This window comes from Trachurus trachurus, assembly GCF_905171665.1.
Source record: "Trachurus trachurus genome assembly, chromosome: 10".
NCBI lineage: Eukaryota > Metazoa > Chordata > Actinopteri > Carangiformes > Carangidae > Trachurus > Trachurus trachurus.
In genome coordinates, this window is record NC_139894.1 from 8,219,129 (window position 1) to 8,235,183 (window position 16,055).

Here is a 16,055-nt window from a genome sequence, read left to right on the forward strand (position 1 = left end):
GTTACAGTGACAGTGCGGGTGCAGTGTGTAGAGGTGTACTGTAATTACAGAGCAGGTAAGTGCAGGTCTAATCAGAGTGAGTGAGAACGGGCGTATTCTGCTGAGGCAAAGCAGAAGCTGGAGTGAAGTCCTCTGTAGGTTCATGGACCTAATTCGACCAAAGATCTGCGATGGCCGGGGCACAGCCGCTGCCAAAACCTGAACAACCCAACCCAGTTCCCTCAATACAGGTTTTCACCCCATCTCAGTTCAACATACTGTACCTACTTGACTATGTCCAAAATATCTGCACAATGTGTTGATCGATGGGAATACTTCTAAACACTGTCTGCAACCAGTGCTCCAGCCTGCCCGTCAGTTTAATAGTGAAACCCCAATAGCTTAGGGAAGGAACTGTAGATGTTCAAGAGTCAAAATTTCTGACCTGTCCAGGATTCTTTTTTTTTCCTGAAAAGTTGAGATTCAGAAATCGTTCTTGGCCTTGGCACTGAGGTTATTGTTTGGTCCATCGCTACAAGGATTTCTTTATGAAAACTGGGCATGAGTAAAATTTTAATGTGAGTTTTTACAGTGAATTTTTCAAAAGGGAACAGTGTGTCCTTAAATCTCCTTAAACCATCATACACAAGTGTCTTTGTTGGGTGAATCTCATCTTCACTAAATGCTGTGGTTGTTTGCCTTTAATTACTAAAGTGGGACAATGCAGCATCACTTCTGAACTCAGTCTTCAGCCTGAAAACCTGTTTAAAATGCTGTGTCACCACAGTCTGCATTGTATTACATCCTATAGATTTTCCTTCCAGGTATCCACTCTGAATATCTAGTTTACCGATCTCTTCTGTGTAAATGTGGGTGCTGCTGTCTGTCAGCTACAGGCCACTGCTGTTACTCAGGGGACAGCAGTGCTGGGGGGGGTTGTTACAGATCTGTGCAGAAGGAACCAAGTTATATCAAAGTTTCTGCAATTCCCACTCTCTGCCCGTAGAGCCCAATAAAGGTCATTCCTTAGTTAAAGGCCCATTATTTGAGTAAAAACCTGTGTCAGTGAATTCCCATTGTGACCGTGAATGTAGGTGAGAGTGAATGCTGCTCTGCTGTAGATCGTCTCTCTCCATGTTCGCCAAGTCTTAAACAATTCAGAAAATCTACTTCATTAGAAACCTGTGCAAAATGATGATGGCAGGGTTTGAGTGAGTACAAATCAAAATGTTGCATTGTTAAATTTCTGATTCATCTACGTATTTACCATCAAAACTAATTCAGCTGATCCTGTACCGGGAGGTCTGTGATAATCATTGTCAATTTAGGAGAAGCACTGCTTGCTGCTCACAGCAATTATCTACGCAGCGAGTGATTTTTATGCATTACATTAATGAATGGGACCATTAAACCAAATTTAGTGTAATTATTGACAGTGTTTGTGACTAACAGAAGTCTAGCTTGTGCACAAGTGTCCTTGATATTGATATGATAACTGATATTTTAAACCAGGAGCTCCCCTGACACTTTAGATTCAGATTTTACTGATACCTGACACACTCTGCATACTCTGCTTCTTAGTTACTACAGAAAAGTCAGAACCTGAAAACATAACGTCTGTAATCTTGACTGTGGCCCACGCAGAGGCATACAGTAATTATGTTTGAATGAGTTACAGTACATGATAAAGTTTTAGTCACAGTGAAACTGCCGGAGCATCTTTATCTACAGTAATGAGATGAGGCTTCATGGGGGATGTGGAATACGTAGGTGGGTTCAGTAACGAGAGGGATTACAATCAAATCTGATGGATGGAGGAGAATTAACAAATTAGACTTCAAACACCTTCTTTGGGATATTCACTTTTTTCTTCTAGATTCTATAAACCACAAGACAATTTTATGCACATATGACAGATTCGACACACGAGTGTGCCACGACATGGCAAAGAAAAAAAAGGTGCCGATAAATTATAACATGAATGTATTAATGAAATTATTGAAAGCATTTCAAATATCTCTCAGACTGAGTAGTTTTGCTTAAATACATTAAGAACTGTTGTTTGATTTCACACTAAACCGGCCCCTTTCTCCAGGTTCCCAAATGCCTTATTAGGCAAGGCAAGGCAATTTTATTTGTATAGCCCATTTTTACAAACAGTTTGTCTCAAAGGGCTTTACATAGCATCATAACAACATCGTCTGCCCTTAGACCCTCACATGGACTGAGGAAAAACTCCCAAGAAAACCCTTCTAACAGGGAAAAAGAATTGGAGAAACCTCAGGGTGAGCAACAGAGGAGGGATCCCACGTGCAGTAAGTGTATACAGACAAGAAAACAGTTTATAATACAGAATATGCAAAACATGGAAATGGTTAACAAGAGCTGATGAAGGCAGCTTCACAGACCCTTGAAATTCTCCTTTTCTCACTAAAAGGGGGGTATTTTGGTATTCTGCCTTTTGAAGAAACACCTCGTTCTCACACCCCACCAGTGTTCATGTGTAAACCCAATCCCTGCGTGAAAATCATTAGAATTTCTTTTTGCCTGGACAGTGGTGAAAATGAAAAGGAACGGCGCCGGTCGGTGATATTTTTCTACTCAAAACTCGATTCAGACAAGATGTGAAAGAAGTTGCATTCTGATGTGTTTCTGAGAGTGTCAGGAGAGTCACTGCCAGGAGAATGCGACACAGCAGGGCTGACAGCTCCATCATAAAGCTCCCTAGCCAGTCGTCAATCACTCAGCAAGGCTCCCGTCGGCCATGCTGCTGTGGAAGATGAGCAGGCGTGCAGCAGACACACCACGAGCGAGCGCGTGCACTGAGAGAGATGAGGACGCACAAACACCACCATGGCAGGAGACCACTTCACCATCACACCACTGGGAGGTTTCCAACTATGCCTGGCAGACTCGTTACAACTCTTCAATCGAACTGAACTCACGGCTGAGACTCAAAAAAATTGTTTTAGTCACATAAAGCAGTGAATTGTTTGAACTGACCACGTCCTGTGTTTTCTCTCTCCATCACATGAACACAAACACAAACACAGAATCATAAACCACAAACACACGCCACAAACATATGCTCACAGGTTTCCTCTCTCAGCTCACATGGGCGTCATTCCTCCCATGGCGCCGGCTCAGACAACAGTTTTGTCTCGAGCACGAATCTACTGAATGGCATGTACATCACAATGCTGGTGGAAAAAGTACTTCTCAAGGATAAAAGTAAAAAAACAAAACAAGTAAAACTGAAAAAATACGATCTAGGACAGTAATTAAGAGGCCTGATGGGAATTCTGCTGATTCATGTTTGAATGCTCTCTCTTTTCTCATCTTGCATGGATTGGACTCCTCATACGCCTCAGTCTGATTTATTATTTATGACAAGGAATCTAAATAATAACATTAAAATTAAATAAAGTCCACGGAGAATCTGAAGCCTGAAACAATGGAAAGTAAAGAAAACAACACCATACAATATATTTTCTAACAAATTCCTGTGTATAGATAAAACTAGGGGTGTTCTGTTATTCTTCCATTATCAATACACTTATTAAAAGTGAGAGAACATCAATGTGAGATGATCTGATTTGATTTAGGTTAACATTTTATTCAAGAAGCGAAGGAAAAACAATTCATATTGAATAATCTACCACCAGATATTGAACAACACACACTGAATTGACCTTGTATGTATTGATCAACCGAAATCTCTCACGCAAGCAGGAGATGATAACAACAATGTCTACAATATGTTTGCCGATTAACTCTTTCATTGTTATCAGTAGCCTCGCCTATCACAGAAGAAACCAACTCCACTCCACACAAAGATTAAAGCAGGTTTCTCTGCCGTTACCCGAGTCGAGTCGCTTTGACTAAACTGTGACGACCCCGGTGTCGCCCTCCCCGAGACCCTTCAGCCAGACACTCCAAGTCTGTAAGTCTTGTGTCGTCTCTGAGCTGCTTCTCAGTGCCTGGTTACAGCGACATTTCACAAAACACTGTCTCATGTGGGCTGCCCTCTGGCTCTCCGGGGGAAAAAAAAAAACTCAACAGAGTTTCAGGTACTTGTGGGTTGTGTGTCCAGAGTCGGACCCTGGTTCTGGAGCTGCTGCTGCTGTGCATCATCTAGCTTTGGCCTCTTCCCAGTAAGAAACATGACACTGCAGGTCCTGAGGGATGGTTGTTGTAGTGAGGGATCAGCACGCAATGGCCTCCTCCCTCTCTCTCCCTGTGCCTTCCATCCACAACTAGCCTCACACTGAATTGGCTTTAATGGAGACAGTCTCACATTACTCCTCAGAAAGGCCCCCCCAATGGTTGTAGGCTTGGCCACCAATTGTGCCGGGTCTTTAAAATTACTCTTAATGTGACCGTCGCACCTTGGAGACCCAGTACGTTAACCCCAATAAGACACCAGCCACAGTCACCACAACAACCCCCCCCCACCAGGACAAAAGATATAATCAAATCATTCTTGGATACCGTGCAAGGGCAGCAATCATACGACAGCAGCAATATATTTTGAAAGATGATGCTCCCAGGCACAAGTAAACGCAACATTAGGAACCACTTTTTTTTTTTTTTTTTTTTTACATTTTACCAATCAGAAATACTCACATTTCAAATTACATTTTCAAAACGAGTGCAGCTTTTCCAGAGTGAAAAACTACATTTATTTTTCTTCCAGCAACAGAACTGGTCGCTATACTTGACAATTCAACCAAGGCTTTCATTAATGTACCCCAAACAACAATTTGTTTTCCCAGCCACAGTACAAATTAGATGCAACTTTATTGATTCCCGTGGGTAAAGTGTGGTCACCGCAACAAAGGAAGGGAAGACAAAAAAAAAAGAGCAGGGACAACAAACAAACAATCACAACAAAATGAACACCTTCAAGATAAGAGAGCACACTGAGGACAGCGTTACAGTGTCTTCATCAAGATGAGGTCGACCAGGCAGCTGGCTGGTGATAAATACTCATGGACAAATGCAGGTGTAAAAGGAATGAAAGGTGTATTGAGTCTATAAAAATAAGTAAATGATCCTACGTACACCACACATAGCCTCCGGTACATAAACCCCTCTGCTCTATGCCTGCTTCACAGGGAATTCAAAAGTACTTCTCAAAGTAGATCCAGTCCAAACTCCATCAGCTCCTCTGAATAAAAACCCTGAATGGTATATATATCTTGTCATTCTCTTGTGGCTGCGGAGCGATGGATGGCATTGTGAATCCATTTTCCCAGAATTGCCCTCTCTTTCAGCTGTTTCTTAATTGAGTTTTTAGAAAAATCTCAGTAGTCGCTGCAGAGTGATAGTGGGTCCTTGGAGGCTTCACCCAGACTAAGAATGTGAAATTCATGGTCTGCGGTTAAAAAAAAAAAAAGGTCATGTGGAAGTTTTGCTATCAATTACCAACAAAAGTCATCCGTCTCATGAGATTCACTCTGTTTCCATAAACACAATATTTGGTATAATAAGACCAGTATATCATTGCAATTAACCTCAGAGTAATATTTTAGAGGAATGATAATGAACCAACTGTCTGTCAATTGTAATGAAGATGTCGAGTGTTCAACGTTGACACACCACGTTGTGATTTATTCATATCCAGTTCATTAGGGCCAGAACGGGAGAAAACAGTCTCATTCACACAAGCGCCACCACTTCACCTTTGCCTTTTCTATAATATCTCTAGCTTCAGTTTCCACAAGGTTCACTCAGCATGCTGAAAGCTCTATCCCAAACCAATTACAACAGAGGGGAACTCTTTACTCGGCTATAGGTATTGATGCGTATTTAAGGTATGGTCTTCAGCTGAAATGAACATGAGGTATGTGAGCTGGGAAATAAATTAATACTGAACAGAGTGATTCTACATTTGAAAGAGTGGGTGAGAACAACACTGCAGTTTCTAGTGTGTTTAGGGTCATTTGTAGCAGTCGGTAAAACAGCACATGGCTCAACACAGATAAACACAGCTCACCTATTTATTATAGTGCCTCTATTAACCAGTGGCCTTCCCTACTATTAAAATCAATTCAAAGAGAAGCACTAGTGTGGTGGGAAATTAGCACTATGTGACTTTGGAATAAATTCTACTACTAAAAATTATAATGATAAAGTCAACAGATTTTCCCTAAAATAAGATTTTTACTTTTGTTTACAGAATATGCTGTTGATTTTAAGACACACTACTGACTTCATATCTGATACCTCAAAAGTTTGGTGCATGCCTGGTTCAAGGGTCAGGAGATTTTTCTGTTGTGCACTAGTCTATGGCTTAATCTCAATATATATTCAGAAAGGAACGCATAATGAGACAGATCTGAATATGTTTAATATCGAAATATTTGCATCATTATTCAGAAAATAAAAGGGAAACCCAATTTTTATGTCATGTTATGTATCTTGACTCTGCAACGTCGTCTCTGGGACGTTTGTTTACTGAAGCCGGTGAGAAGTTTGTTTTGAGTTTGGCTTGGTGACTTTAATGTAGCCCACCTCCAATCGGCGGTGTGTCTCGTCTCATGCCATTGTCTCTTGGTGGAGGAGGCATTAATAGGGAATTAATTGCAGTGAAAGTGTCTGGCAGGATTTTTTTTTGTTCCTGTAAACTACACATTGGAATTAACCTTAGAATTATATCACCTTATATTTAACCTTTATTTTTACCAGGTTGTCCTTTGAGATTAGATCTCTTTTCCGAGGGAAACCTGCAACTTCTAACAATAATGACATGTTATTATTTACATGGTAATAGTATATGCTGCCAGAATTTACACTACTTCCTTAAAGAGGAACTATGCAGGATTATTAGCTTAGCTACTGTATGCTACATTTTTAACTTAATTAAACAGCTTTGGCGTAATTGTGATGGTTTAATAAATGACATGTAATTTGTTACAGGGACAGTGGAGTCTTTCTGCCTTCAACCTAGCATCTCTTGGCTGAAAACCAACCTTGCAAGATCAGTGCCACCGCTGATCTTGCTCTCGTCTCTGCTCACCGTGACACAAACGCACCCCGCAACACAATCTCTTGTATATGACAGATAAGACTACACAGATATACACGTTGTAACATTGTATATGACATATAACCTTATCTATGGATCTATTGATTGATTTCTCGCTAGCTTTGTTGTAAACGAATGCACATGGCCAGTTAGCAAAATAGTGGAAAAACGACCAGACTTGTATAGTTCCACTTTAAATCCTATGTTACTTTATAAAAATTGTTTGGAAAAAAAAGCAACAAAAAAATGAAACAAACAAAATAAAACAAAAACAAACAAAGAATTTCCAGTATAAACAACACCCACTTCCAATTAACACCAAATAGACATGCTGACACACCATTCTTGGAATAAACAGATACAGCTATAAATAGTGGAATATCTGTTCCTCCTGTAAAATAGTGTAGTACCGGTAAGTCATCAGCAAACGCTCTTAATTTGTAACAGACAGAGAAAATACAGACCCTCAGTCTGTCAACAGAAAATCCAAAACGTTTTTTGACTGAAATGTGAAAACACTAGAACAATGATCTTGTGCAACAACAGATGCCATGCACTAATACGCTGCAGATTATCACATTAAAAATTCATGTCAAATATAAAGACTTTTTGAACAAAACATCTCAACCACAGGAGCAAATGAGAGCAGGTGAGAGTCGAGGCTAAAGTCAGGTCTGATGCATCAACAGTGTGTAGCTCTTACTGTTCACTTGAAGAGTGTGGGTCTGGAAGAGTTTCTCGTAACCGTCGGCGTGACAGGTGTAGTTGCCCATGTGGGTCGTTGTCACCTTGGTGATGTACAGTGAGCCATCATCTCCAAAATCCTATCAGCCAGACACATAAAAAAAGAGTTTAGATGAGTCTGAGTAACTACTGGTAATCTAGAGGCAGCAGTGATGGTTCACGCCGTTGAGAGATGAAATGAACTGTTTCAGTGGGAAACGCAACAAGCCTGTCATGTGCAGATGAGAAGATAAACATGTTTCATGGCGTAGGAAATGAAAAATACAACAATATCTCAAAAAGGCACATCGTGTAGCAATGTCCATAAATCTCATTCAAAAGTTGGAGCCATTTGGTGACACGAAGAACTCAAAGGAAAATAAATGTCAGAGTCAGAAAGAAGAGAAATTGCTACATGTCACATTTTCCCAATCAGAGGAAAGTGATCTGATGGTGAGGGAGGCTATAATTGATTAGTTTAAAATGACACTGTGTTAACTGCTTGCAAAACAACAACAGGGAAACGTAGTGCTGCAGACACAGACACAGTCAATCAAAGTAACTTCTACTGCATTCAAATGTCATTGTGCCTGATAAGGACAAAATGAGTGTTAGTCAACGTGCTCGCCACACAAATACACAGCTGCACATGTTGCACTTTGACTTTCAAACTAAAAACCAATCCAATGATGTGAACTTGTGCAGAGAGGCAAGTTGAACACGATTAATTCATGCTATGTTATTTTTTTTTTTTTTACCAGCAAATGAAAACAAAAAACAAAAAGAAATGGTGCCAGACAAAGAAAGACAGAAGACGGAAATACATTTCTCAAGCTGTGGCAGAGAGAGAAAGCCCCCAAAGCTACTGAGCCCTCAGACGACGGAAAAGAGCAAATGTCTGCCACCTTGGTGAGATCATGCTGCGATAAAAAGTTATCCTCACAAGACATTGTAATGGGCTTTCCCCAAGTATAAAGTAACTGTATAAAAAGAGGTGGTGCTGATCCTTTCAAACTAAAATCTACCTTTTATGTTCTCTGGGCCCATAACATAAAGACAAAAATGTTGCACTTGTGAATGGAAGGTAAAAGTGGAAAGCTTTCTTCTCCCTTACTTTCAAACTCGATAAAACATTTAAAAAGCGAATAATATAAACTTCTCTTTCAAACCTAAAAATTAAATGTTCAGACCTCAGGAGGTCTGTGAAGTGGAGAGTGACCTGTCAAGGTCATCGACGGCTGCAGCAGTGACTCAGCAGAGTGCTTTGGAGTGACTGCACAATATCACACTGGTAATGCAGGATTTGGATAGACAATTAAAACTCAGCATCGTTCTTTTTTAGATGAGGGTAAAGGTGATTTTGTTTTCCATTGTGAAGCTAACTTATTGATAAATCTACTTGGAGCAGGATGTTGTTTTGTTTTGATTTTATATCTGTTTTAGACAGTTTTCTTGTATTGTTGTATAGAGATTTATATATAAATATAACATTTTCTTTCTCCTAATGTTAACCCTGTCATGTTAAATTACAAAATAAATCTCAAACTACATTGGAACTAAAAATATCTCTGAGGTGTTAATGTGTTGACTCTCAGTGGGAAACTCAAATCTATAGTTAATTACCTGTCTTAGATCCAGTGACTCTATTACTCGTCTTTAGAAAAGTACTTGGAAACAAAAGAACTGCCTGAGCTTAAATAATAATAGGTTTCACCATTTTCCGATGCACAGTGGCTTTTCAGAGATGAACGTGCTGCAGCACTCATTATGGTTTTCTTCAGTCCCCGCTAACCTGATGAAGGCCAAGTGCCAAAACGTGTTCATTCCTCATTGCCGCCATGCATTAAAAAAACATTCAGATACCTTTAGTGGTGTTAACTTTTGTTCTCAAGAATGTCCATGACTCTGCCCCTGTGCTCCTCATTTCTTATGACTGAACTCACCATTCTTATGTAGAAGAAAGACTCGGCCCTAATTGCTAGTCCTCCTTCAGACAGGTTCATAATAAGAAAAATGCCTTTTCTCATTAAAGAGCTTTTAGCATTTGGATCACATCTTCGCTGGCTGTTTACATCTCGACATTCAGCTTCCCCCCCTTTAAAAAGTCTACAGACGAGCTAGGAGAGTCGGCCGTCGTGTTTACAGGCGAACAGTGTGTTTATCAGTTCGTCCCGGTGTGCTCCGATCTAACCCACGAGCTCGGTAACAGCTCGGGCTGAGTGAAGCATCAGAGCTTCACAATATGAGGGGAAATCGATGGTGCGTTTTGGCCCCTTGGGCTGAGAGCATATTGTGTCACCTTCTTAAATGAAAAATGAATGGGGGGAGAAATGAAACTCAGAGGGGTGGAACGAGCCGCGGCGGAGGCTGTCGACATGATTCCTCCACCTCACCTCAGCTATCAGCTGCACCCAGCGACCAGCTCTCTGCAGACAAAGCAGAGACCGGGGTAGGACTATACTCAGAGAAGGGAGACAAGGGCAGGTAAAGGTGGACTTACAAATAGGCCATAGCCCTCAAGAAACTATAATTAATAAAGCTGTCAGTGGCAGGTCACCTCTGAAGGGGCACTAAAGAGCCACCTCATTGGATAGCCAACCTCAGGTAGTGACGAGGTATTTCACAAAATGGCCTTTGAAGAAATTTCCAGCTCGGCCTCATGAACCATTGTGAAAGGAGAAAGAATGTGTGGAGAGAAAATCTTCTCCAGTGTGAAGAAAAGGTGAAAACAATGTGGAAAGGAGTCGACACAACACGGCCGAGAACAGATCTTTATAAAGGTGCTGTTCACCCAAACGACAAAACATGAATAAACATTTCCTTTCTCACCTCTGATCATATGAAGCTTTGCAGATACTCTCAGTTCTACAAGCCAATGTTTTGAGATTTCCCTACAAAACGTAGTGAAAGATATTTAATCTGTGGTGCTCACAGCAGTAAAAACAGATTCAACTGCATGTGTTTGTCCACAGACCTCAGTGTCCAGCGCTGTGGGGACAGTTTGCGGAGAGAGAGACGATGTTGCTGGGGTTAATTTGTTTTCATGTCGTGACCATCAAACAAAACTCCATTCACTGCCTTTGTATTGAGGCAGAAGTCTGAGATGGATAACTCAAATCTTATCATATAATGACTACACCGTCGGCATGGTCGACCACCACCAGAGGTAGTAAGAGAATGTGTTGTTTTTTTCATTTGGATGAACTAACGCCCTGAAACTGTGAAAATAATAATTTGAACCATTCAAAGTCAACTATGAGTTTAGTTTCATTTCTCATGTGTACAAATATTTTTCTGTCTTGGTGTAAGTTTTTGAATTTCACAGTAATATTTCTTGTTTTGCCAACAAAAAAAGGTTTCTGGTACAACTCGGCGTACGGGGGAAGAAAAAAAAGTCAAAAATAAATTATAAATAATAATAAAATTCTGCTTAGTTGGCTAATCCTTTTGTAGTGAAGCAACATAATGTTTAATCTCAACAACTTGCTCTCTGCATTTCAGTGTTTCTGACGGGTTAGTGATGTGGATATACAGCATCATGCACGCAGGCACTTCACTAGCTTTGTGGGCTTTTTGTGAATGAGATGTTTTAAAAAAAAAGGGTGAGGTAATGTTAGTTTGTTGAGACAAAAAAACACCCTACCTGGGACGGGATCTGTAGGGGAGAAAACAGATGTCAAACAATTAGAGGTTTATTTCAAATCACACAATGTTAAGGCATCAGAAGTGGACAGGTGACATTACTGCTGGTGTTTCAGTCAGAAACTAAATTATGTGAACATTACATGTACTGTAAGTGAAGCAAAACATTCAAATGGCATCAGCTTTTGTCTTGTTTGGTATCACATTTTAGAAGATAATCAGCAGATAATTACATTTACTATTACAGCAGCCCTACTGTAGATTGAGTGCAGTATGTGGCACAGTGTAAGTCTAATGTCAGGGCAATATGACAGGAGTGTGGTTGTAGGCTCACACACACCACATGATACATTTAACCAAACACCCATCTTGACAGACTCTGGAGGTTTAATGAATCAGGCCACTGTGACTGAGTAAGATTCATGTGTTATCTGCCATATGATGTTGCACAGCTTGATTTGTTCATCCTGCTGAAACAGCACAGGAACAATACAAATCGGATTACTTGGCGTGGCTCAAACTGATCAAAGCTGAACATAGATATTATAAATAATCAAACACATTTAATGTTACATAAAAGGTGCATCTCCTCTCTGCAGAGTGGGAACTAACAGCACAAGGCACAGGGTATTATGGGAGATGAAAACACCTTTTACTATGGACAAGATAAGACGGGAGAGGAAGAAAGATCGAACTCAGATTGTACGGCTTCCTGTCCCGTATCTATTCCTGCTGAAGCCACAGACTTCAAAACATATTTTCTATTTTTAACAAATCTGTGTGTTTTTTTTTCATGATTAAATTCAAAGATTTCGCCTGCAAACTCAGATATATTTTATTGTGACCTTGCAAACTTCGCTTGCCCAATGAGGACACAACGCTCTGAAAAGTGGAATTCTTCATACAAACTTTGACATTTCATTTTCAAACTGTTTAAGAATTACAAAATATCAAATGCAGTTTTCATCTTCTGAACTATTTCCGGGAACACAGATTCAGCATCCCCAGACACAAACATGAATGTGTATAGAGACACACACACACACACACACATACACACTCACACACTCACCAAGGCATAGACAGTACATGACTGTGTCTTTTTGCTCGGCCACTCAGGGAGGATTGAAATACTGACAGCCTTGGATGATGATGCAATAGCCAGCAACTGTCAACTTCATGGAATTACAGTAAGCTGCTTTGTCAAAATTTAGAGAGGCTCTATTGAACTCTGGGATACAAGCGCACCGCTGGGATTAATACGCGATTCACTAAGTCTGAATGTCGACAAAAAAAAAAAAAAAAAAAAACTCTAAAATAACCACGTTCTAAACTGGGAAGGCCTGCGAGATTAGAATACATAAACCTCCCATGTGTACTCACAGGAATATGACTCTAATTAAGGCTGGCAGTGGATGCTCACAAATATTAACAGCCAGCAATTATACAGAAATTGTCTGCAAGGCAATTTAGAACCGGTCTGCGGATGCCAGGTGCAGACAAAATCCATTCTCCTCTCTGGAAGGAACAACAATGATTGACTGGACGTCTCACAGCCAAATATAAATCTGGATTAAGCCGGCGTTGGTGTGCCGCTTGTGCTCCATTGGTTAGTTTTTTCTTGGTGCTTGCTGCGTGGTTTGCACACTTTTCTCTTCTTCTTTCTGACGAGCCACAGGAGACCGTTGGTGCTCGTGCTGCTTTGTTGCTGGTTGGTGTTCAGTGTTAGTGCATCTGCTCTCTGGAGGTAATCTCTGCGCTAGCGAACATTGTAAACTCAAACTTTGTTAGGCATCAACTAAAAAAAAAAATGAAAGCCACATCTGACAATTGCAAAGTACAGCAGGGAATTTCTGTCTGAAGACACAGATTGGTAAAGTAGTAGTTTAATTCACTCTCACTTCATGACGCTGCACTGCCATCAACAAATGCTGTGTGTACTGTATAAACAGCTGTAATTTTTATGCAACAGCCATAAACGTGGGCAATTTAAAGATTTGGGGATACAACTGTGGTTCAGGGTAATTAACACTTAAAACTGTTATTTGCCTTCTTCTTCTTTCGGCTCTTTTCTCTCTCTGATCTCTGAGCTTATTTTTGAGTTCTGTGGACTGAAATCTAATTTGATGCTCTCTCCGGGAGGAAAATGGTTATAGACCACAAAAGACCAAATGGTTTTAAGGTGAGGAAAATGAAAACTGACATTTTTTTTAAAGAGGTTCTGATGCTCAGTTTGAACATTGTCCAACTATTTTAAAGGATAAAAGGTCATTTCAAGTCCCTCACCTACTGTATGTGCTGTCTCCGTTCCAGCTATTGATGAGTTTCAGACCTAGTTCTCTCTTTTTACAATGGACATACTTGGAACAGCATTCAGCGCTTGGCTGCAGACGTTCTCATCCCTGAGGTGACATTTGAATTGAAAATACACCTGAGCAAAGATCTGATATTAGTCTCAGGAGAAACTGATGACGGCGTGTGAGTCGCAGACAAAGACCACCTCTGGTCGGGACATTGAACTGGTTTGTGTCTTCAGGCAAAATCAGGTGATGAAACAAAAAACTATGTCTATTGAATCTGCAAAAAAAAGGAAGAAGTAAAACAGTTCCAGGATAAATATATATATATATATGAAAGATAGATCAAAGCCTGCAGTAACCTTAAAAGACCTCACACCTTTTCTTTTTTTTCTCTCCCACAAATCCACCAAAAGATAGAAAGAGTGTTTTTAAGAAATAATCTAACTTGACATTTCTTTTTTTTTTACATCTAGCACTTGCTTTTGACTTCTTTTGGGGGTTATGAATTGCTTAGAAGCAGTCATAATATATAATACAGAATGACTAAAAAGGGCAAACGGTGGAAGAGCTGTTACTCTCTTGTCTACGGCCGAAAGATTACCTCGTGGTTTGGAGCTGCTCTTTATGGAAATCACACATCATCAACAACCAGAACCAGCACACTACTTTAGAGCCAGTTGATGGTGCCAAGGATGACTGGCGACAGCTGGGCGCCTCTTACTCATTTTAAGGGTCATCAACATTTAATGTTACATTAGCGGCTTCGCTGGGCCTCCCTTTATCTACTGCGACAGTGTTGACTTAATTATGCACAGCAGTATCACACTCATCTTGGTCAACCCTGACACACACAGAGGGAAAGGGTAAGGCAGAAGAGGTCTGCTGCCTTTTCTGCACCTCGCCACATAAGTATCCTTGCTCCTTTTGATGTGGATGAAAGTGACACAGAGGGCTGTCTGAAGCCATGCATGTAGATTAAAACACACACGCACACACACACAGAAAGACAGACACACACAGGTTTTCACCGAGTTGTAAAAGTAGGTTCTTCCTCTAGGGCTGAACCCCTTTGGTATCCCCCTTCATCTTCCTTTTTTGTCTGAAATCCCTGTCCCTCCCAGCAGTCTCTAAACACAGACACCAAGAATACAAACTGACATCCTGGATTACTGTCAGACCTACAATACAAAGCCGGCGCCAACAGTCAAATAAAAAGTGCTGACAATCTGACTCGCTGCCAAGGAAAATAAAGCAGAAATATGATGAGAGAGAAACATAGAATGAAATTATCAGAAATTTACAGCTCGTCTGCGAGACCGTCGTTAAAAAACTGATGATGCTTCACAACGTGAAACGCTGTAATTAGATCTGCTCACTGCATGTGTTGGAGTAATTCAACTATAAATCTCATTATGTGGCTATTAACATATGTATCAGTGTATTTATATCATGTCCTTGTGTGTCTACTTAGGTTTGTGTCTGCATATCCGTGGGCCTGTGATGATAAGCAGCTCTTACATTGATGTCCTCCAGGTTTAAGGAGTTCAGATACTGGTAGTTTCTCTTCCACTGGATTGGAGGCCTCCGCTCCCCTGTGATGGCGCAGGTCAGAACAGCGCTCTGGCCGACTGTTACTGTGGTGACGCTCACTTTCTGGTCATCGGGAAGGTTAAGCAGGTACACATCTGGAAAATAAACAACACAACATTAAACAGACTATTTAAGTAAAAGCAGAAACAATTCAGGTCTTTGTAAAACTTATTTTAAAATTTGAGCCAGTTTCTCTGCACACAACCCACTGGGTTGCTGCACAAGGTAAAGGCAGAGTTCTCACTAAACTTAATATCTGTGATTTGATGGACGGATAAAAACCCATGGAGATACTTCACAATGTGAGAGTTCATGTTTTGTTCACAATTTCTCTTCATGAAGGTTGAAAAGAAGAATAAAAGCACATGAGTGTTTCCATTAGGTGCTGTTAAGCTGCTGCAGCAGATGTTTGTTTAGTTAAAGATCCACCAAGGCTGCACATTTACTGCAATTTCCAAAGTAATGAGAGTGAATCGAGTTTAATATTGTAAATACTTTGCATAATTTATGTGATAACAGTATAATGGAAATTCCACTTGCTCTCGGTATCCTCTCCCATGCACCTTTTTTTTTTTTTTTAAAACAAAGCAGACACTTCAGGAGAGCACCGGTGCTGCTGGTCTGCTGACTGCTGAAATCTCATCTCAAACTCACTGCTTTTTAACTAGAAGTTGGAATATTTTTAACGTGCTCGGTGTTCTGAGGGTTTAAAACAAGCTCGGCTCTCCACGCTGTTGTAAAAGCCCAGGAGTGCATCCTTTCTGATGAAAGTAACATGAATGTGCTGCCAG

At 40.5% G+C, this 16,055-nt stretch overlaps 1 protein-coding gene across 1 annotated transcript in view; it reads right to left on the reverse strand.

Moving 5' to 3' along the window:
• The window catches only part of fstl5 (follistatin-like 5), a gene marked incomplete at its 3' end in the record, with an annotated part of 160,540 nt that overhangs the window by 54,136 nt on the left and 90,349 nt on the right, over positions 1–16,055 (reverse strand). Inside the window, exons 7-8 of the mRNA XM_083980598.1 lie at positions 15,193–15,359; positions 7,713–7,833 (exon numbers count right to left, since the gene is read on the reverse strand). Of these exons, the coding sequence (XP_083836724.1) occupies positions 7,713–7,833; positions 15,193–15,359 (288 nt within the window). The remainder of the gene's footprint in view (positions 1–7,712; positions 7,834–15,192; positions 15,360–16,055) is intronic.